Source organism: Peromyscus californicus, unplaced genomic scaffold (genome assembly GCF_007827085.1).
Source record: "Peromyscus californicus insignis strain IS unplaced genomic scaffold, ASM782708v3 Scaffold_10__1_contigs__length_136768540, whole genome shotgun sequence".
NCBI lineage: Eukaryota > Metazoa > Chordata > Mammalia > Rodentia > Cricetidae > Peromyscus > Peromyscus californicus.
Genome location: NW_026294391.1, coordinates 50146914 through 50170888, shown reverse-complemented (window position 1 = coordinate 50170888; position 23975 = coordinate 50146914). Strand labels below are relative to the sequence as shown.

The 23975-nt window shown below is 45.0% G+C and overlaps 1 protein-coding gene across 3 annotated transcripts in view; it reads right to left on the bottom strand.

The window, feature by feature from the left end:
- Window positions 1-8019: 8019 nt before the first annotated feature.
- Window positions 8020-23975, bottom strand: part of Pcyt1b (phosphate cytidylyltransferase 1B, choline) — a 97622-nt gene continuing 81666 nt past the window's right edge. For all 3 annotated transcript variants that reach the window (XM_052732510.1, XM_052732498.1, XM_052732507.1), the window contains exon 8: window positions 8020-11753. In XM_052732510.1, the coding sequence (XP_052588470.1) occupies window positions 11541-11753 (213 nt within the window). In that variant the 3' untranslated portion in view covers window positions 8020-11540. The remainder of the gene's footprint in view (window positions 11754-23975) is intronic.

The following is a 23975-nucleotide window of genomic DNA, read 5'->3' as shown; positions in this document are numbered from 1 at the left end:
ATGAAGGTTTCAATTAAAGGACCATTTGTTCCGTGGTGTCTTTTGGGAAAGTGGCAGCCGCGATGCCACTGCCCCCAAATATACTTAGGTGCAAGTATGTGCTTCCTCGATACAAAGATGGAGTCTTCATTTTACTTAGCATGTGTCACTCATACTAAAGATTCAGTAGTGAAGAGTGTTGTTTTCAAATTTAATATCAAAGCCGCAGCCACTCTTTTATGTATTAATCAATAGAACCAGTAGCAATTGATTATAAAGGGGGTTAATGTCAGGAAATCCTGATCTGTTACTAGTTAGTTCTGAAGTGAGCTTTTGTTTCCTCTATCAAATTATCCAGTTGGGCCGGGCGGTGGTGGCGCACGCCTTTAATCCCAGCACTCGGGAGGCAGAGGCAGGTGGATCTCTGTGAGTTCGAAGCCAGCCTGGGCTACAGAGTGAGTTCCAGGAGAGGCGCAAAGCTACACAGAGAAACCCTGTCTCGAAAAACCAAAAAAAAAAAAAAATTATCCAGTTGGACTATATGGGTTCTTAGGCCCTTACCAAGTATTATGTTTTATGGTACTTAAAAAAAATCCCTAAGTGATTAGTAATCGGCTACTTAGGCCAGACATGGTGGCACGCATCTGTAATCCCAACACTGGGTGGGTAAAGGCAAGAGGATCGAGTTCAAGGTCATCCTCAGCTACATAGTGAATTCAAGGTCAGCCTAAGCTATATGGGATCCTGTCTTAAAACACCAAATAAAAATAAACTACTTTCATGTTACCCGTTTTGCCTTAAGAATGCAAAACTCTTCGAAGTGAGTTTCGGCTTCCAAATGTGTTTTAGCAATAGTCAGCCACTGTAGTAGGAGTCGTTCATGACTTGGGAACTGCATTCTCGTAGCAGCTGCTCCTGTCGTGGCTTTGAATTCATAAAGTAAGTATAGTTTAGACTGACAGAGTCTTCCACTTGGGATTGTGCCCTTCCATGAAGTTTCTGCAGACATTTATGCTTCAATGTATTGTGTTTTTATTTCCTTGTCCTTCAGTTCCAAATCCTTCCCAAATGACTTCATAATGCATGCTTGAAAGTGATTATCTGCTGATAATGTTTTCAGGTGTTCACTTCATAACAACACATAGATTAACACTTTGATCACATGAATAAATCATGAAGCATTGTGTAGAAGGGATTGCCCTCTGGGAACAGTTCCTGTAGACTACCCTCCATCACTCAAACTCTGCTTTGATCTTGTTCTTGTTCTGTGTCTCTGTTGTGAGCTACGGATGACACTGGCCACCTCACCAGTTAAAATGTGCCTACTGCAACTGAAAAGCATTTTTGAATTTTAATTTTTAATATGTAGCCACCTGTAGCTAGTCGTATCAAATATCCATCAACAGTCATTCCCGCTGTTGGATTTTCAGAAACAACATTAAGCGCCTGTTTTCCACCAGTCACTGGCCTAGGTGCTTGATGGCAACTGTCATTTCCAAGTGTTGGCCTGTCCTTGGCCTCCCTGAGCACTGATGACAAGATCACCAGTGTAACAGTCTCTCTTTGGATGAGAAAATAACAAATGATACTTTTTTTCCTGCCAGCATGCTAGCTGCAACAAGAACAAGTCTCATCTTTGCTACCCACAGGTCGGCCCCTCTGTAACCCAGCTCCTCCCAGGGACACGTTGTTCCCTGAGAGGAAGTATTACCATAGCGCACAGGCTCTTGACCTGGTTCTGTGTCCAGATCTCTGAGGCCTGGCCTCCACTCCAGACTCACTGGAGAGCTCCCTTAGGTGACTCTCAGGTGTTTCAGACCCTCGGAGAGTGGCTACAGTGTTGGTAGCAAACCCACCTCTCTGGCACAGCAACATTACTGATGCCCTGCTTAACAGGCGATTGGAAAGCTAAAAAGGAGAAAAGGTGTTGTCGGCTTCGGTGTGGGACTACATGGCCTCGCTGCTTCCTTCTGTGCATAAAACTCTAAGGTTTTATTCACATTACTCACTATTCCCTGGCATCTTGTCCAAGCAGAATCTGTTGGTCCTCAATCAAAATAAAATTGTTAGTAATTTCAGCAACTGTACTAGATGCTGAAGCTTTTAACATTTTTTAAAGATTGCTTTTTAAATTTATGTGTATGTGTCTCTGAATGTGCCACATGTGTGCAGGTTCCCAAGGAAACCAGAAGAGGGCATCAGATCCCTTTCGTTGCAGTTCGAGGTAGCTGTCAGCCTCCTAATGTGGTTGCTGGGAACCAAACTTCAGTCCTTTGGAAGAGCACCAAGTGCAATTAAGAGCTGAACCCTTTCTCCAGCTCCTCAACGGTTCTTTTAACAGCTAAATAAACTAGTGTCGTGTTTTCTAAAGTTTTCTAATTATTGTTACCTTAGCACAAAATTTGGAATGGAGCTTTCTATATGAAAACTGCTCTTCCTAAAACTGGTAATAAAATAATTTGTAAATGAATGTCCTGTTTTTCAGTTGTGGGAGTGAAACCTGTGTTTCAGACATTGTGATTAAAAAAAAAAAACTAGGATGAGACCTAGGATGAGCATTTCATCCATAAAATAGACTTTGGTCTATTCTCAGAGATGCCGAGGCTTTCTTGCCAAGGTCCTCAAGGAAAGTGTATGTCAACAAGAACTTTGGGAGCTCACTGTAGCTATTTATGGACCTGGATGTGAGATAATATTGCCAGTCTCCTCTTTTCAACATACTCAAAGGATGATTTCAAATAGAAAATGTTTTTACATTTTAGTTTTTCTATTTTTCTCCACTCTGAGTGTTAATTGGAAATTTTCGCACTCTGCAGTTAGAGTGCTCTATCCCAAAGAGATTAGTGAAATTGGTGAGTTGGTCTGATAATTGTAAAATTTTGCTCAAGAGCATCAGAATAGTTTTTCGTATGTTTGTTTTGAGACAGGTTCTTACCATGCAGCTCAGGCTAATACCCAGGCTGGCCTCAGGTTTGTGGTAATCCTTCTGCCGGCCTGGGATGACAGGAAGACGTCAGTGGAAGAAGTAGAAGCTTTTGTGGCTCTAAACATGGACTTTTCCATAAGAACTCGCTAAGAATTAACGGTAAAGACAGGTGGAGAGACGAACTTGAGTTGACAGACCACAAGCAAAGCCTTTTGACTTTTGTGTCTCCAACACCTAGTAACCCAATCAAATGTTTACTGACAACTTCTTACTTGGCTGAGATATCTCCCATGTTTCTAACCAGAAAAAAAGATTTAGTAAGTAGTTAGCAGCCATAGCGATGTATGTTTGGAATACCAACTCTTGACAGAGGCCGGAAGATGGTGAGTTCAAAGCCACCACTTCTGGGTATTGGGTGGTTTCTTAATGAATTTGTTCCCTGGGTGTACTTTGTTATATGAGAATTGTCATATACTTTAAAAAGTGTCACTGGGTGGTGGTGGCACATGCCTTTAATCCTAGCACTCAGGAGACAGAGGCAGGTGGACTGTAAGTTTGAGGCCAGCCTGGTCTACAGAGTGAGTTCCAAGGTAGCCAGGGCTACACAGAGAAACCCTGTCTTGAAAACAAAAGACGAAAGAAGGAAGGGAGGAAGGGAGGGAGGGAGGAAGGGAGGAAGGAAGGAAGGAAAGAAAGAAAGAAAAAGAAGGAAAGAAAGAGGGCGTCAAGGATAAAGCACAACCTGTCCACCGCCATTATGATGAGCAGGAGGAGACCCACATGCCTGCCCCAGGTGTCCTGCCCTGGGTGCCGAGGAGAAAACATGAGCCCACTTGGTGCCTTGCATCGCCGAGTGGTCGGACACTATTGTGAGCAAATACATGGTGGGGTATGGGGGAGAGAGAAGAGAGGGGGGAGAAAGGAGAGAGAGAGAGAGAGGGAGGGAGGGAGGGAGGGAGGGAGGGAGGGAGGGAGGGAGGGAGGGAGGGAGGGAGGGAGAGAAATATGGTTTCTGTCCTGTGGAGAGAGTCATATCTGAAGAGGTGAAGATGGTAAAGAGTGGGCTGAGACTGGTATCGTGCTTGCCACCTAGGGCCATGGTGATGCCCAGGCCTGGGCTGCTGTCTGGGTCCGTGGCCCTGATGCAGCCACAGTCAGTGTTGATGGCTATGGCTCCTGTTACCACTGAAGACCGAGAGGATAGGGCTGCACAGAGTTGGTCCTGCCCTCTCATTGGCGGCAGCACTAGGGAGAGCAGACCCTACACGACACCTGGGCAGCACAAAGGAGCTGTCCAGGGGGCATGGGCGAGATGGCCCTGAGGGCTTGAGAGCAGGAGAGCTGGTCCTGCCGGTCCTGCCCCCCTCATCTGCCATGAGGTGGCATGGATGAGGGAAAGATGCCCTTTCCCCCACCCCTCGCCACCTGCAGCAAGTGGGGCGCTGACCCAACCCCTCACCAGCTGCAGCACTCAGAAGAGCAGGTCCTGCACCTCCCCTGGGCAGCACATAGAGCTGGCCCTGGTGGGGTAGGTGTGGGTGAGGCGACCCTGGGGGCGTGCGAGCAGGAGCACCTGCCCCGCCCCTTGCTCCTTGCGGCATAGGGTGAACTAGCCAGGCCAATGCTGGAGAGCTCACCCTGGTGGTGAGGATGGGGGGCAGTTGGTGGACTGACCAACCCAGCTACCACCCCGATGCAGAACCAGGGTTATGAGTTAGCCCACCCCAACATCCACCTCATCTATGATCTGCTGGAGCACGTGAAGGGGCCACATGCTACAGATCCAAAGCGGCAGGATCTCCAGGACACAGGATAAGAACAGGATATCCAAGAGGAGCCCCAGCGAGGGCCCAGCATTGATAGTGTAGCAGAAAGCAGAGGCCTCAAGCCAGACCAATGACTTTGCAATCAACACTTCCAGGTAAAGATATATGGATAAAAGGGTAAACTGTGTGACTCACCATGTCACACTACAGCTTCCACAACGGGATTTTTCTTTTTCTTTTTTTTTTTCATTTCTCTTCAATTTTATTTTATTTTACTGGGGTGGGGGTTGCAAGGGCAGGGAGCAGATGCGAAGGGACAGGGAAATGAATGGGATCGAGATGCATGATGTGAAAGACACGAAGAATAAATAAAAAGTTTTTTAAAAAAGAAAGAAGTGTCACTATGGCTGTCTGGATACTTGGAGTTGTCTCTTAAATATTCAACTTAAATAGCCAATGAGGACTCCAATGCAAAAGATGTGTGTCTATAAATATTTCTGATGGTGTACATGAATTTTATGATAGAACAGAATGTACTGTTTCTTCCTTCAGAACTTGTCTGTGGGATCGTAGAAGTCAAGAAGAAACCAAGAACTTGCTAGGCAGTGGTGGTGTATGCCTCTAATCCCAGCACTCAGGAGGCAGAAGCAGGAGGATCTGTGTGAGTTAGAGGCCAGCCTGGTCTACAGAGTGAGCTCCAGAATAGCCAAGACTACACAGAGAAACCCTGTCTTGAAAAACAACAGCAAAAACAAAAACAAACAAACAAACAAAAGAAACCAAAAGCTTACTTAAATCCAGCCTGTCAAGAATGTATCTGATTGGGGCTGGAGAGATGGCTCAGAGGTTCAGAGGTCCTGGGTTCAATTCCCAGCAACCACATGGTAGCTCACAACCATCTGTAATGAGATATGGTGCCCTCTTCTGGCCTGCAGGCAGAACACTGTATAAGTCTTTTAAAAACCCATATCTGTATATTTTATAAGATTGAATCTAAAATAAGTATGTGCCTGATCTGTGGGGTAAATCCAAGTAATATGGCCTATTTTAAAATTGCTTCCCTTACTGACTATATAGCTTTGCTTTATTTTAGATCATATGCTAATGTTAACTGCAGTCATTTCACAGAGCTAACCAGCTCCAGATGGAGTTAATCAAAGCTCCTGAATTGGTTGGGGCAATGGCATAAAACTCTTAAAACAGCCACATCTCCCTTCAGTATTGACACTTGGAATCATGATTTAGTGTATCTGCCTCCATCTGTGTGCTTCCAATTGATTAAAAATGGAAAAGTGGTTGAATTGGCCGCTTGCCAAAGTCTAGCTATACTTGAGAAGCATTCTATTTTCAGTTTTGAAGGCGCCGACATACTGATTTCCATAGTGGTTGTACCAGTTAATAGTTTATATTCCCATCAACAGTGAAGAAAGGTTCTCATTTCCCCGCATCCTCACCAGCCTTTGCTATTTGCTTTCCTAATGGTAGCCATTCTTATTGAAGTGAGATGGTGTATCAAAGAAGCTTTCATTTGCATTTCTCTGTGCTAAAGATACTGGACACTTTTTCAAATATTTAATGGCCATTTTGATCTATTTTGAGAACTGTCCAGTTAATCATTAGCCCATTAATTGATTGGATGATTAGGGTTTGGGTGTTTGATTTTTTTTTTAGTTATCTCTCAAAAAGATAAACATCACATGCTCCTTTTCATATGCAGAATCTGTAAGTGTTACAGCTCTGATGGGAAAGGTATCCTGGCAGTGTGGAGGCAAGGAGCATCACAAAATCACACCGCACAACAAACCTCACACAAGAGATTTATTGGGAGGGAAAACCCCAGGAGAGTGGCTGCCTCTGCTTAGGTGAGAGGCAGCAGAGAACTGACCAGAAGACAGGGTTTGTTTTTGGAATGGGGGAGCTTTCCAGGGTGGGGATTGGTGGATTTCAAGTCCAGAGCTTGGGGTGAGCTCAGAGATTGGTGGAATTTCAAGTTCTGAGCTTGGACTTTTTACTCTGTAGGGTAGGGGCTGGGTCTGGCCATTAGGGCAGTTAGAGTGTTCAGGAGGTGGAACCTGGCATTTGGGGGTACTCAGGGGAGAAGCCTGGCCGCTTGTGTGCCTTGAGGGGCTCACAGAATCTGTATATAAATTTACATATGTATTTGTGTGTGTGTGTGTGTTCATATGAAGACCAGAGATTGACATTGTGTGTCTTCATCAATTGTTCTCCACCTTATTTTTTGAGACAGTGTCTCACATTGAACATGGAGCTCATGGGGAGCGGGATATAAAATGGAGAGGAGAAATAAGAGAGGGAAATGAAATGCATATGACATGAAAGCAGAAGTTGGAAAGAAGGGGACTAATAAGAATGAGAGGGAAGATAAGAGAGCAGGGGAAGGGAGACAAAGAAGGAGAACATATAATTACACAGATGTATAGAATTGCCAAAATGACGAGCTGGGGAGATAGCACAGTAGAGTTTGATCCCCAGAATCCATGTTAAACAACAACACAAAACAGATGTGGTGCACAAATGCAATCCCAGCACTGGAGAGGTGAAAACAGCCAGTCTAGCCTACTGGTGTGATCCAGAGCAGTGAGAGACCCTGCCTCGAAAAACAACGTGGATGGCGCCTGAGGAACAACACCAAGTTAACCACAGGCATCCACATGCATGCACACAAATGTGCAGTGCACCTACATACAAATGAACATTCACACACATACACACAAAATAAGAAATGCTATAATGAAATCCATTTTATGCTAATTTTAAAAATTAAAGAAAAAATAGCAAGATGATAAAGGTCGTTGGAACCTGAGAGTCTTTCATCTTGATGCTAAAATTGTGGAAGCAAGATCACCAATGCTGCTGGCTGTGGAGGTCCCAGGGCGATTTCTACTTTGTGGGGAGTAAGCCCTTTTTCCTGGTCAATGTGGTAGCTTAGAAAAGCTGGGGGACAATGCAGGCTACCTCAAAAATCCATAGTGCTGTATTGGCAAAGGAGACCTCAGAAGCTATTGCCTCAAACCCCCCTCGTTTTCTGAGACCAAACACTGAGGCTAGAGAAGTGATGTGGTCAAGGTCACAATGCAAGTGAGTGGTAAGATCTGTAATTCAGTCCTGCCCTCCCCTCAGGTGGGTCTGCTCCTATGTTGTAAGTAAAGATGTGGGTCATTTGGCAACTCCAAGACTTGGATCCATTTAGCAGAAAGCAAGGCGAGAGCCTTCCAAGTGCTGAAGCCACATCTGGGCAGGCAGTGGCTACAATGCATATATTTTGCACATTCAGTTTGAGCTCCTAGATAGGAACACAGCAACACACAATGAACAGGACAACAAAGGTGTGACTCTGCGTCCCTTTATTTATAAACAAGTTAGGAATACTGTGATCATTTGGGAGCAGGGGAAGAGGGTTTAGGAGTTTCGGTGGTGAGGGTGGGGTGATTCCAGTAGTTTGCACTATTCAGCACCAGAGCAAATGCTTGGGCATAAGGTCATTCTTGAATCCAGACGAGTCATCGTCTTATATGTATGTACAGCAGAATTTTAAGTAGATATGCTGTTCTTATGGCTTTGTCCCCAGACACACTGCAGTGATACGACAGAAAACCAGAGAAGAGGAGAAGTAAAAAAAAGTCTGATGAGCTCACTCATCACTTCCTTTCTTTCTCTCTTACTTTCTTTTGTTCTTCCTTCCTTTCTGAGCAGATGGTCAGGACAGGCCTGGTGCTGAGCAGATGCCTGAAAACAAGCTCATCTACGGGGTAGGACTGGGTATTAACTGAGTCCTGAAGATGGAAGGAAAATGGGCTGTGTTCTTCCTGGAGCCGCAACCCACCAGGGTAGCTGCAGTGTCTTGTAGCCTAGGTCGTAGAGTGGCTGAGTCTCCTGGGTCCACAGCAGGTCAGAAGCCACGCTACGTCTGTCATAGGGCTGGTTTACCTCTGCCTCTGGGATATCCTGACAGTGAAGTTTCTTGACAAAAATGGGCCATTCAGTGTGACTATCACAATACAACTCCACTCCTGTTGTTTACATGAAGAGAGTCAGCACTCAGTTTCAGGGGGGATATGGGAATTGTTAATATGCCCAAGAAGCTGGAGAGGCCAGGACCCCACCTGCTGCATGGGACCCACTAACCACGGAAGTATATAATAGGAAGCCTTCCTCCTTCACTTGGTAGGGGCCTAGGGGAAAGCAGAAAATACAAATTCTCCCATACTCACCAACTTAGTCTCATTTTTTCCCCATCTTCCCATTCCCTAAGTTTTCTTTCCCTTTCTGGAGAAAAAGAACCTTTTTCCTTTTCATTTCTGCTTACTTCTCCAAGCTTGTAGCATATTTATGCTCTCATTACATCCCTAACTCACTTTTGGTCATGCAAATTGACCGAATGACTCAATCCCAGCTCCTGCTGGGTGTGGGAGAGGTAAGGTAGGGTAACAGCTGGGAAATACTGAGAGGCGGCCAAGAAGGCCTAAGGTTAAACAGCAGAAGCCCCCATTTCTTTGTGGAAGGCTTGCGGCTTTAGGAAGGTGATGAGGTCCTGTTGGAAATGAGAAGGAGGTTTGAACCCACTTCTGAGTCCTTTGGGCCTGTACCTGGAATGATTCTGGTGTGGGCCATCTCCCATCATCCCTTGCTACAGTGGTACTCTCTGATGAGTCATGTGTATGGTACCTTTTAGGATGGTGCGTAGGGCCTGTAAAATTATAGTTGCCTGATGTATCCACCCTACTCTGTCTACCTCAGAGCAAAACTTAGGTAGAAGTGCATCTCTCTGCCCTGGGTCATAGAGTCAGAGCTTTTTAAAAACACCTCATCAAAGAGAGTTCCCGCACATACAACCTGAAGTGCCTTAAGACGGCAGATCTTCTTTTATCTTTCTTTTCTTTCTCTAGGATCCTCTCTTCTCCTCTCCTCTTGTCCTCACTATTTCCATCTGCTCGGTCATCTCCTCTCACTGCCACAAGTGTCAGTTGGCAGAAATGGAAGGCATACATGCACGGTTTGTCCTGGGTGCATAGTGGAAGGCTGGGATGAAAGACACAATGGAAGAAGAGTGGAAGCCCTTGCCTCTGGGGAGAGCGATGCTCCGAGAGGGCCTTGACTATGAAAAGAGCTTTCTTCCTCACAGGCCATATTCCCACCAAGCCCGTCCATCTTTCATGAGCATGTCACAGAGTTCTGGAAGAAGTGCCAGGAACAAGGAAGCTCCAAGCTGGTTTAGCCTCAGTTTTGTTTTGCAAGTCACCACTGATCTTCAGGGGAGCGCGGAGGTAGTTCAACCTCAACACAAAGGGGAAAGGTGGGTTCTTTCTCCACTGATTGCCACCCAGGAGGCTTGTCCCCAAAGCCTCTGAACAAAGGAATGCTTCTGCCACCGGAGGTGACAGGCTTTGCCCACAAGTTACAGGTTACAGCCTTCATTCTGTCAAGCCTCAGTGCTGTGTGACTTTGCCAGGAGAATCAGGGACTTCTATTTGTACTTGAGAGATTGGCTCTGAACCTTAACTGGACCTGCTCATTCCCTGCACATGATTAGGGAACAGTAGCCCCAAACAGTTCTACAGTAATCTGAGAGGCTCCATCCCATTCAGAGAAGCTAGGGCCAGAAATCACTTCAGTCTCTCTTAGACCATGCAAAAGATTGAGCCTTCAATTCTTTGCAAGACTCTTCAGAGCGTTCCTTTACCCAAAATGTCACGGGTGAAGAGTAACAGGAATTTTCTGGGACAAAACATCTCTACAGGAATCTAACATTTGATTGAGCTTTTGACAAAGTGCCCAAGTCATGAGGGAACCAGATGGTTCTTTCGATCAAGCATCTCAGCAGGGGGGAGAGCAGGAGAGGAGTATATAGTCAAACACCACCACCATATAGTCATATTGCATATGGTATACACCCTGGGGTGGCATATTTGAAGGATACATAGAACAGATACGTGCAGGTAGCACCCCCTATCGGTATACTAAGTGTTTGTTATGTCCAACTGTTACTTGAGGACTAGGACCTGTGAAGTGGCCAGAAATGGAAAGAGCCATTCTTTAAGAAGCTCCAAGAGATATTTTTATCTTCCATACATGGAGCCAAAGCAAAGCAGTTCCTGGTTGGTTTGGTTATTTCTTTTTAGACAAGACAGGTTTCCTTGTAGTGATTCCCATCAATTCGGGTCATTTCTGGAAAACAGTGTCATCATGCCAGTGATGAAAAGTACAGCCAGAAGCATGTCAGGCCTTAGGTGGAGTTCAGCTTGACACAACTGTCCTTTGAATGAGAAGTTAAGGTTCACACTTTTCGATCTGGCCAAAGCAAAGCTGGGTCTGAGTCATTGTCCTGGAACAGGAAAGAGTTGACAATTGCATCCTCGGGCCTTAGTGGCTGAACTGAGAAGGCTGGGATGTCTTCCACTTTCCCGTTTTGGAAGCACTTAGCCACCTCAGGTGGAAGGGAATTCATTCTGGGAGAGCTTGGGAGATAGGAGAGAACGTGCAAGGCTCTTAGAGGGCTGGAGAGAGCAGGGAGAGGCGGCAGCCACTTCTGTAGGTGGCTTGTTTGATACGGATGGATGTGTGGACCAAAGCAGAAGTCACCCCTCTTCATGGAGTGCTCTGCACCTTTTCATAGCAGGGCTACAGTGGGGCGATTCTATGATGCTAAGAAGGTTTGTATGGGTTTTCAGGTTGGGAACCTCCATGCTGAGCCCCAGACAGGCTGTACGGAGAAGGAAGAGGAGCTGACCCCAGTACCTTCCCGTGGCAGAACACCCATCTCCCCGCTGAGCTGCAGCTCTCAACACCACCCAGGCATCCCGGGACCCCTTCCCATCCTGCGTGGTGTGGCTCTTGTTGGCCAGGCACCTTTACTTCTCATCCTCATCCCCCTCACTCATGCTGCTGATGGAGGCTGAGGCTGCTTTGGGTGAGGAGGGGGGAGAGCTCTTGTTTGGGAGCCATGAGAAGGTGGGAGACGGGGAGCGGGAAGGGGACCGGCTCCGGGTTGGGCTGCTCACGGGACTCTGCTTCGGAGATAAGGCCTGTAGCATCCGGCTACTCCTCTCCTGGAACATCTGCTTCTAGAGAAAAGATTGAGAGAAGGCATTTGTTAGCACAACAGTTTTGAGTGCAGATGAAGAGAAAGGAAGAGTGGGGTGGAGAGCTGCTTCATCAAAACACCTGCACCCACAGACTTGTATGACATTCCATTTGTCAAAGGCTATAAAGAGGGAAAATGAGTGAAATCTGGGGCCAGTGAGAAGTTTATACCTAAGGTTACAATCCTTGCTGGTGGATGGGACACTCCTCTTCTTTCATCTGTACAGTTTAACTGCCAGACAAAGTAGCAATGTCCTAAGTAGTGGTAGGGTCTTGTAAAATAAAACAAAAACCTTTGTCCTCGTGGATATTAGGAAAAATCACACACCAAGCAAAGTATGTGGCATAGGAAATGTGATCCATGAGAAAAATAAGACGAGAGAGGATACCAAGCCAGGCCTTGTGACTCCTACCTGCATGCCAGCACTTGGGAGGCTGAGGCAGGAAGAGTTTGAGACAAGCCTAGGGCCACGAGAGACCATCTCAAAAAAGCAAAGTTATCACATTGGGGGCACTGGGCTGCCATTGCTAATGGGCTTCCCATGGTAGGCCTCACTGAGGAAATCCGATCTGGGCAAAGATCTGCAGATGAGGGAGGACCCACTCCACCAGCGGAAATCAGTGGGAAGCCGGTTCCAGACCGACAGCCTCAAGAAGACAGCAAGCCATGAGCCAGCAGGAGCAAGCGGACCACAGGCCTAGAGTGGGGTCTGCTACCTGGAGAGCATGATGAGGAAGAGTTAGGTGGAGATCACTGGAGCAGTAGCAGGGGGTTGTCATGGAGGCTCTCGGCAGCCATTGTGGGACGTCTGTATTCGCCTCTGTGGAGAACCACTCAGGCATGTTTAAAGGGACAGGGGAAGGAGCACGGCTGTCTCAGCAATGGAGAGATCTAGTGAGGAGGGGAGAGTGGATGGCCTAGGGGAGATCAGGCCAGGGAAATGGTGTGGGGGATTGATTCGCACAGGACCTTCTCCGAGGGGAAAAGAAACTTCTGGAGAGTTGTAAGCAAGAGTAGCACACTTTGCTTTTGCCTTTTCCAGTGACCTTTCTAGCTAGTGTGCTGGGAAGACACTGCTGGGAAGAGTGTGGGAACAGGGAGATGCATGAGGAACCCGTCACAGAGTCTAAGATGATGATGGCACCTGGCTCAGGGATGGCTCTGACGATGACAAGGAAGAAATGGCCAGCGTTTCTCCCCCACGTTTAAGTTAAGGTCTAGTAAACCCTCCTGTTTTGTGTGCACTTGTATGCATTTTGAGCGGTCATGGTTGTGTGACCGGCATGCCACTCTAGACCCAGAGACTTCATGAGTCCGAAATGCTCTCCTGGCCTCTTGTCATCCATCACCTCTTGTTCAAGACTCTCAACACAGACCTGTATTCTGTCCCTTAACTTTTGACATTTACCAGAATGGCGTTTCAATGGAGCCCTTCAGTATGTAGTCTGGCTGTAGAAGCCACAGGACTGGCTGACAGATGGGATGTGGCACACGGGGAAAACATATCAAGTGACTGTAGTTTCTAGCTGGTGTAACTGTAAAGGGGTGATGCCATTTGCTGGGTTGAGCAAGACTGTGGGATAAAAGGGGGGGGTTGGACAGGGATCGCCCAATGACAGAGAAATGGAATGAGATCTACATGAACAGCCTGGACATGAGTGGGGGTAATGAAAGGCGAGGGTTGAGGGAAAGAGAGCTTGGGGGAGCGGGAGATCCCAGCTGGATCAACAACAGAGAGGGAGAACAAGGAATAGGAGACCATGGTAAATGAAGACCACATGAGAATAGGAAGAAGCAAAGTGCTAGAGAGGCCCACAGAAATCCACAAAGATACCCCCACAACAGACTGCTGGCAATGGTTGAGAGACAGCCCGAACTGACCTACTCTGGTGATGGGATGGCCAAACACCCTAATTGTTGTGCTAGAAACCCCATCCAACTACTGAGGGATCTGGATGCAGAGATCCATGACTAGGCCCCGGGTGGATCTCTGGGAGTCCAATTAGCGAGAATGAGGAGGGTTTATATGAGCGAGAATTGTTGAGACCAAGGTTGGATAAAGCACAGGGACAAATAGCCAAATGAATGGAAACACATGAACTATGAACCAATGGCTGAGGGGTCCCCCACTGGATCAGGCCCTCTGAATGGGTGAGACAGTTGATTGGCTTGATCTGTTTGGGAGGCATCCAGGCAGTGGGACCAGATCTTGTGCTCATTGCATGAGTTGGCTGTTTGAAACCTGGGGCCTATGCAGGATTGTTTTGTAGATGTATCCAACCTTCTTATTAGATAATAAACACAGAACCAATGCAAAGAAGAAAGCCAAGAGGTCAGAGCTAAGAGCTAAAACCTTACCCTTCCTCCTGCGGTGGTCCTACCTCTCCGAACCAGAGCTACCCCTGTGTTAAAGTCTTTATATAGAGTTCCTGTCCTGCCTTCTCATTGGTTGTAAACCCAACCACATGACCGCCTCCTCACAGCCTGTCTGTATAGGCCTCCAGGTTTTCCATGATTGGTATTAAGATTAAAAGCATGTGTATCCAATAATGGCTGCATCCCTGAACACACAGAGACTTACCCAGCTCTGCCTACCAAGTGCTGGAATTACAAGCGTACGCTACCACTGCCCTGGTTTCCTATGGCTTGCTAATAGCTCTGACCCCCGGGCAACTTTATTTATTAACATACAAATAACATTTTAATACAAATAAAATATCACCATATTTCCCCTTTTCTATTTTAATAAAAAGGAAAAAAAGCTTATAACTAATATAAGAAAAACTATATACAAAAGGACAATAACTATATACAATATATACAAGTAATAAATACCTAAACAATATCTAGTCCATTTGTATTTGACAAATTCAGAGAAAATAATTTCATTATCTATCCTATTTTGGTAAGTCCAAAATGTATCCTAATTAATCTTCAACTATAACTAACTAACCTTCAACTATAACTAACTAATCTTCAACTCCCTCAGAGACCCAAGAAGGAAATAATATTAGCTAACAAAAATAAAAACAGGAAGTGCACATAAGCAACTTCCAAAAAATTTGTGAATTGACAGAAACAGACAGCTGTCTGGACAGTCACCTGAGGTTTCTCTGAAGTGCTGGGGCATCATCTTCAGCCTATAGGCTTAGCATATCTGACAGACTCATTTGTGAAGTAGGATGTACACAAGGTCAACAGTTCAACCTCACATTGAGTGAGAGTAGTCCATGTACCAGAAACACCTGAATTCCACTAGTGTCATGTCATGATTCAGGATTTTAAATTCTGGAAATTGTTGATGGTTTTTTAATTCAGCTGTTCATTCTTCTTGACTGTGTATATATGGCTTCATCTCAGCATTGTTTGGCTCGGCCTGGGAGGAGGGGACTAGACCTACCTGGACTGAGTCTACCAGGTTGACCTCAGTCTGTGGGGAAGGCTTTGCCCTGGAGGAGATGGGAATGGGGGGGGGGGGGTTGGGGGGAAGGTGAGGGGGACGGGAGGGGGGAGAACAAGGGAATCCGTGGCTGATATGTAGAACTGAATTGTATTGCAAAATAAATTAAAAAAAAAGGGGGGGGGGTTGGTGGTAAAATTAAATTTTTCGTTTGTTTTTTTTTTTTTTTGTGTGTGTGTGTGTGTGTGTGTGTATGTGGTGGGGGGAGGATGGAGTGGTTTTGCTTTGTTTTTTGAGGCAGGTGCTCATGTAGCCCAGGCTGGCCTCAAACTCACTAAATAACTGAAGCTGGCCTTGGACTTCCAATCTTATAGCTTCGGCCTCCCATGTGCTGAAATTACAGGTGTGCACTTTTCCAGTCTTTGAGACTTCAGGTGACTATTGCATGGTGCTGTTTTCTGGAATACTGAGGGAGACCTTGTCTCATAAAAAGAAAAAAGAAAATGGAATAGAGAAGAAGAGGAAATGCTGTGGGATGTTCTGTATGGCAGATGTGTTGCTGATTAGTCAATAAATAAAACACTGATTGGCCATTGGCTAGGCAGGAAGTGTAGGCGGGACAAGGAAGAGAATAAAGCTGGGAAGTTGAAGGCTGAGTCAGAGAGACACTGCCAGCTGCCAGGATGAAAAACAGCATGTGAAGATGCTGGTAAGCCACGAGCCATGTGGCAAGGTATAGATTAATGGAAATGGATTAATTTAAGCTATAAGAACAGTTAGCAAGAAGCCTGCCACGACCATACAGTTTATAACCAATATAAGTCTCTGTGTTTACTTGGTTGGGTCTGAGCTGCTGTGGGACTGGCGGGTGAGAGAGATTTGTCCTGACTGTGGGCCAGGCAGGAAAACTCTAGCTACAAGGAAAGGGAGTAGAGAGGGTAGGAGAAAAGATTTAAAAAAGGCACAGGGTATATATAAGATGAACTAAAAATGGCCAACCTCACTAGTAACCAAATGATCAGAATGAGACAGTATGTATTGGTACCATGCTCTAATAACTGAGCTAACCAGCCAGGGAAGAACCCCTTTTTACTACACCAGATTGCCCAAGGTTCCTTAATTGGTAATGGTGAGTGTGGATGAGAGCAGGGAAGGAGCCACACTGCGGCTACCCTGGGAGGGCCGTAACACGGCAAGAGCAGCAGCTTCTTTCTCCACGAGGGATTAGAGATGTTAGCAAACATTTATGAGTATCCATGTTGCAGTATTGTAACAGATGAAAGTGTAAACTTCTGAAATAAGTTAGAGAAATATAACTTCAAGAAGATATACTAAGCAGCTGACAAAAAACAAGTTCTTTTTTTTTTTAAAGCAATTTATTCACTTTATTTCATGTGTGTTTCTTTGCCTATACGTGTGTGTGCCACATGATTGCCTGGTGCCGTCAGAGGTCAGAAGAGGGCCTCAGATGCCCTGGAACTGGAGTTACAGATGGGGATGGTTGTGAGCTGCTGTGTGGGTGCTGGGAATCAAACCTGGGTCCTCTGCAAAAGCAACAAGGGCTCTTAACTTTTGAAATACCTTTCCAGTCAAAAAAGTCTGTTTCTTAAAGAATACTGAGTAACATGAAAAATGCTCTTGGAAATTCAAAATGATTTTAGGATCATATGGTCAGCATGATTTCAGTACTGTAGAAGAATTGTATATAGTGTTGATGGAGAAGATCTGGGCAATAGGTGTGCAAGTGAGCTTTTTGTCTTTAGTTTCTGTGTGTGTGAGGAAGGCTGCTGGGAATTGAACCCAGAGCCTCAGACATTCGAGGCAAGTGCTCTGCCACTAATCTATAGCCCCAGCTCCCCTTATCATTTTAGACAGGGTCTTTGTATGTAGCCCTGTCCTGGAACTCACTCTGTAGATCAAGCTGGCCTCGAACTCACAGAGATCCGTCTGTCTCTGCCTCCAAAGTGCTGGGATTAAAGGCGTGCGCCACCACACCTGGCTTTTTATTTTTACTTTTTGAGACAGGGTCTCTCTAGTTTGCCCAGGCCGCCCTTGAATTTGTGATCCCTCTGCCCTGCTCTCTCATCTAGCTGGGGTTATAATACTGTGTCTCCAGGCCTGTCTAGTCATTACCTCCTAGTAATTCTGTAATGAATACACTCAGTCGTTCATGTGTGCTAGTTTCACATCTGTGGCTTCAGCTGTCTGCAGATCAAAACTGACATTTACAATGAACATGTACAGACTTTTTCTAGCAATCGTTCTCTGAACAATATAGCATATTGCCTAATGCATTTACATTATATTAGCTATTATAGGTCATCAAGGTCATTTAAAGTATACAGGGGGATGTGTGTAGTTTTTGTGCCAACGCTATGCAGGTTATATAAGGGGCTGGAGCATCCACAGCTTTTGGTATCTGAAGGAAGCCCTGGACTGATCCCCAACAAATACCAAGCAATAGCTGTTGCATGTTGCTTTTGCCTTCATGAAACATATTACGATAGGAAGAAAGAAACTCAAATAGCCTGGCTAGGGAGATCGGGCCGGCATTTCAATAGTGACATTGCTAGGGAAACAGTAAGACCTGAAGTACATCATTAATTCCTCCATGCACATTTTCCTTGCTAAGCCCTACTCTATCACTTTTTAGAGCCTAAAGTTTCCTCTGGAAAGTAGAATAGAGAAACCTTGCTGATCACTGAGATTCTTCCCAGATTGAAAATTCCACCTGTCTACAAATACAGCAATTATTTACCTTCCATTAAGAGCACTGATAATTCTGCCAAAAGACAGCCAACCCCCGTGAAATCAGACAGGAAAAAAATTGTGCAGTACAACAGCATTACCTGAGATTAAGCCCATTTATGAGACAAAATCAAATGCCAAAAGGATTGGGTAGCCTATTATTAACAGTAACATTAAAAAAAATCCTTGAACTTCTAGCAGGCACTTTAAAATATGTGTTTTTATTACTATAATCTTTCAGCATATTTTTAGTGGCAGCCATTAGCCCTCCTGCTGTTAATGGATTGTCAGCATTTCCATTAGAAGCCCACTTTCTAAGAAATCTACATCTTGTCTACTCTAGTTTGAATCAAGCTCATAACTTGAGAATATTCCGCCCAAAGGGATGAAAGAATTTGAATCTTTAATGATAAACAATGGTGTCACACTTCACCAAATTTGCTACCCATGCAAAAGCAGCCGGGCCTGGACTTGCAGGTTCTCCGGTCTGTTTCTGCTGGACTTTCCAGGGTGGTTCCCCTACACAGGAGCTGAATTGAATCCAATCAGGAGACAGTTCATAATGAGCTTCCTGGGAAGAAAAGCACTTTAGAAATATAACAAATAATGAAGACCATGGCATGACATTTTCAAAGAGAAAAGGTATTTAAATTCAATCTTTTATTATAGTAAGAGGTTTCCATTTAGAAAGTTTGCCCTAAGAAAATAATCCCGTTTATAGTCCTGTCCATGTGAAAGTCATTTTCTCCTTCCCTCCTACAAAGTTTTCCCTTTTAAGAAGAATTTAACATCAAGTGAGGCATCGAATACCTTGATGAAAGCCTTTAAAACCTGTCGTGTTTCCAACCCGGCACATGAGTTCAAATGAAGTGAGACAAAAACCTGGTATTATGTGGCCTGGGCCTCTGGTAAGGAAGATGAAACCCAAGAAGACAGAAGAGTTGGTGCTTCCGTTCTGACCGAACAAATTGATAACCATCACCATCAACAGTGACTGACCCTTCACTGTGCCTGACATGGTCTTTTCCCTTACAGATGATGTGACTGAGGTGTAGAGATGCAGAACTTGCCAAAGTGGGCTGAGACTAGGGCCTGGTTGGGTCCTGGGCCAGGTCTGGCTGGGGTTGGGGTTGGGGCTGGGGCTAGTATCAGTCGTGGAGCACTCGACTAGTATGTGTAAAGCACTGAATATACCTGTAGAGAAAGTATTCCCAAAAGGAAACCACTCATGAAACAATAACAGCAAAAGGACTCGCCTAAGGCCACACAGCTAAGAGGTGAGTCCATGCTCCTGACCGCCTCTCCCGTAACTAGGCTCTTTCAGGGCTAAAGCCTTTAACATTACCCAGTCTCGACTTGTATATTTGCTTAAAGATACATACTTTAGGGCTAGCAAAGAGTCTTTAGTGGCAAGGCTGCGAATGTGGCTCACCAGGAAGGCACTTGCCAGTTTCTGGGCTCAGTTCCCAGCATTTTTTGGGGACAGTGTTCCCAATGTGAAATCCAGTTCAGACAAGCAAACTTCATTTTATCTCTTTTATCCAAATTCAAATGATCCTGAAACTTAGCAGTGTGCCTGAAATGAAGATGACTGTTTTCTAAACGCAACAGTGCATTTGGGCAAGGATGTGGAAAAAGTCGACCCCTTGTGCACTATTGATGGGAATGGCACACAGTACAGCTGCCTGGAGAAGGGTAGGAGAGCGCCTCAAGTGTTCAACACAGAGTCGCCGTACGACCCGGCAGTTTTGTTTCTATGTATAAGCCCAAGAGAACTGCTATGTGCACATCACCAAAAGGTTCATCGCAGCGTTATTCACAACTGCCAAAAGGGCAACAACCCGTGTATCCACCCACAGAGGAATGGGTAAAGCAGATGTGGTGTGTACACAGGGGACATTAGTCAGCTTTTAAAAGCTTCTACAACACTGATCCATGCTACAACACGGGGGAACCTTGAATATAGCAAGTATAATAAGTCAGACAAATACTGTACAATTGGACTTATATGAGCTACCTAGGTAATCAATCAGATTCAGAGAGAAAGTAGGAGGGTGTTTGCCAGTGGCTTGTGTGTAGGAAGTTTGTGCTTATAAGGTGTAGTGTCTGGTTGATACGGTGGAAACATTCTGGAGATGGATGGTGGTGATGAGTGGACTTAATGCCACCATTTGCTTGAACATGGTTAAATGGGGCTGGCAGTGTAGCTCAGTGGTAGAGCACTTGTCTAGCATGCATGAGGTCCTGGTTTTGATATTCAGGCCTGAAAATAAAAAGTTAAACGGGGCAGTGGTGGCACACACCTTTAATCCCATCACTCGGGAGGCAGAGGCCAGTGGATGTCTGTGAGTTCAAGGCCAACCTGGTCTACAGAGTGAATTCCAGGACAGCCAGGGCTACATAGAGAAACCCTGTCTCAAGAAAAAAAAAAGTTAAAATGGCAAATTTTATGATGTACATGAATGCATATGCCACAATTTAAAAAACAGCAGCGGACCTTGCATTGTATAAATTTCCCACTCCCAAATCAGCTCCACAGTCTTTTTTAAAAACAAACAAAATAATTGCGTGTAACAAATGGCACGTGTCTGTCTGGTTGGCATGGGATCTATTAGACTAGTCTGGGGCAAGAAAATAAACTGGTCTAAGATGAACTTAAAATTTCCATTGAACTTGAGGTCTTTTATCTTTGTGTTAGAGGAAAAATAAAATGTGATTGGTAAAAATAAAATGGACTCATATTCTAAACAACAGGAGAGAAGTTTATTTTCAGAGTCAACGAAGGAATATAGTGGCAGACACCAGCCTGTGATTGAGGTGCTAATATTTAAATAGAGTGTCTCTGCTCTATGAATTCAGGTGCTCCAAACAAAAATAATGGAGCTGCCTTAAGACGATCAATACCCAAAGCATAAACCTGCATGCTGGGCCAACATTCCTTAAGCCAGCATCCTTCACTCACTGCCATTTTGGAGAAAAACAGCATCAGCCCCACCATAAACGATCAAGCTTCAAAGTTAAGGGCGTGTGGAGCTCTTCTTTTGAGACAGCAGGTCATTCAGAGACAATACTCACAAGGAGAGGGAATACTGAGTCTTTGTCGAAAAGGTGTTACTGTTTGGATCGGGACAGTCCACCCAGGCACCCATTGTATTCAGTTTGTTCCTGCAGACTACTTTCAGAAGAGAGGTCAACTGAGGCGTCTCCTCATCACTGCGGTGAACCCTGCCACCTTCTCTTTCCCTTGGCTCCCTTCCCTTAAGTGTCACAAGGTGAGCAGCTTCTTCACACACTCTTCTGCTATGACGTGCTGCCCCAAAGCCCCCCAGCAGTGAGCCCTAATAGTTTCTCTCACATTCCTCTCGCTCTCTTTTTCCTTCTCGTTCTCTCTCCCATAAGGAAAGCTTGATTCACTGCGCACATCCTAAGAATGTATTACATACACATGGTGCACATGTTAAAGACAACTACTACCATGGCTGAAAACTAAGGTGAAAACTTTTGTATAGCCAGGCAGCGGTGGCCCACGCCTTTAATCCCAGCACTTAGGAGGCAGAGGCAGGCAGATCTCTGTGAGTTCGAGGCCAGCCTGGTCTACAGAGCAAGATCCAGGACAGTCAGGACTACACAGAGAGACCTTGTCTTAAAAAACAAGGACAAGCTGGGCAGCGGTGGTGCACAGCTTTAATCCCAGCACTTGGGAAGCAGAGCAGGGTGGATCTCTGTGAGTTCGAGGCCAGCCTGGTCTACAGTGTGAGATCCAGGACAGGCGCCAAAACTATACAGAGAAACCCTGTCTCAAACAAACAAACAAAAACCAAAACAATAAAACCAAAAAACTTTTTTATAGTTTGTTATTCATCCTAAAAAGTTCATGTATAATAAATTAAGCCCACCTCAGTAGTGTGCATGAAATAAACTTGTCTTCTTAAGTAGTCTTAGGTATTTTGTTACAGTAATGTAAAGCTCATTGGCACAGAAGGCTTCTCTTTGCCATTTGGAATGGCCACCTTCTGAGTATGACTCAAGACAACTTAGAAGAATCAATTAATAGTAGTTAAATAAATAAAGTGATGCAAGTAAAAAAAAGAACAATTTGGGCCCTGGTATCCCACCAGTCAGACTGAGTAAGCAGGAACTGGAAAATCTATTACAGCAGTTAATAGGTTGCTAGCTTTAAATTCTTAAAAATGTCATTGCAGCCCACAGCCTCCAAGAGAGCCTCCTAGGACCCCACTCCTGCTGTTTAGATCTGTATGTAGGGTCCTCCCACAACAGCTAAGGAGCAAATTCAAATATTCCTTTGGCCCACCTCAGCAGCATAAATATGTGAGTCAGGTTGGGGGAGGCAGAGGAAGCAGGCAAAGGGATGTGGCCATGGAGAGCGAGCAAGTCAAAGAAATATAAACACCAAGAACACCAAGTCAGTCTGGTTTTGTTTTGGTTGTTTTTTGAAACAGGTTCTCACCCTGTAGCCTAGACCAGTCTGGACCCCACATAGCACAGGCTGGCTTGGAATTTATTGTAAAGTTCTGCCTATTAGATTTGAGACACTAAACTGTATCCGGTGCCATAAGCAAAGGAAGACTGTGCATGTGGAGAGTTTTGGCCTTACAGATGTGAGGAAGGTCTGTGAATAGATACTCCTCAGAATCCATTCCTTCATGCACTCACTCAATGAAGAAATGTTTGTTTGGAGTACCCACTGTAAACTACATGCAAAGCTGCATACCAATCCTGCTGTACCAAATTTTGGACCTTAAATCTTTCTATTTTGTGCCTTTCTAAGTCTGGATTATTTGTACCAGTACTGTACTTGCAGGTAATGCAGATCCCCTGTTTTAAGAAATGAGTTCCAGTCACAAATCCACAAATAAAGAATTATTATAATAATAGCATATTCATGAAAAGCAAATTACTTATCTTGGCGTTTAACATCCTTGTAACTATTCCTGTACTTTTAATGTCAACAGAAAAAAAAGTAATGTCTAAGTCTGGCTGATACAGTAAATTAATGTAATAACAGTTTTGACACTAATAGCAAGTTTTTAAAAGAAAAACCTCTAGTCTCTAAGCTGGGTTTCATTTCTTAAAAATCACCTCCGCTCGCTGTCACCAGACTTCCTAAGAACAATTCCAGCTACCTTTTCGCCTTTGCTGGGAGCCTGAAAAGACTGGGGGTATGAAGTTTCTATGAAATGATATCCACCTTTCCCTGCCTTTGCTCACCCCAGGTGGAGAAAGCATCCACCCAGTGAGTTACAGTCTGAGGGCTTCTGGCAGAATTACTTTTCAGAAGCACAGTAAGCGAATGAACGGCTATATGGCTTCATTAAAAACCACTCACTGCTTCTTCCGAGTCGGAAAATTGTGAGAAAGCAAAGTAGTAAGGCCTCCACAGGGTCAAAAGGGCGAGTTCAGAATTCATACACTAACGAGCGGAGAACAGGATGTTCACTTTGTCTGTGTTCTTCCGTGGGACCATGCATAGACGAGAACGTTACTAAATGGGCCATAAATTCAATCATCTGAACTGAAAATGAACCAAAAAAGGGAGAAGGAGCTGGTGCGTGGTTTCTGCTCTCTTGCCAGTCCTCACGGGGAGGTCTTAATGGCTCAATTAGCCCTTCCCTTTCAAACGCAGCCAACACATAAAATATAGGTGGCTTATAACACCTTCTTTTTTTTCAAGACAGGGTTTCTCTGTGTAGCCCTGGCTGTTCTGGAACTCGCTCTGTAGACCAGGCTGGCCTCGAACTCACAGAGATCCGCCTGCCTCTGCCTCCCGAGTGCTGGGATTAAAGGTGTGCACCACCACCGCCTGGCATAACACCTTTTATAACATAGTAGAGGCCACTAGCCTTGAAGCCTCTCTTCCAACTCTCAGAACATTGTTCTTTTTCTATACTAATTGAGTGTTTTACTTTTACATAATTCTATAACGAATGAGCTCAACTGAGCAAAGACACAAGTGACAACCCATCAATAAAATAATTAAGTAGACGTGGATTTCCTTAGAGACTCCTCATATCATAACAGGATATCTTGGCTATT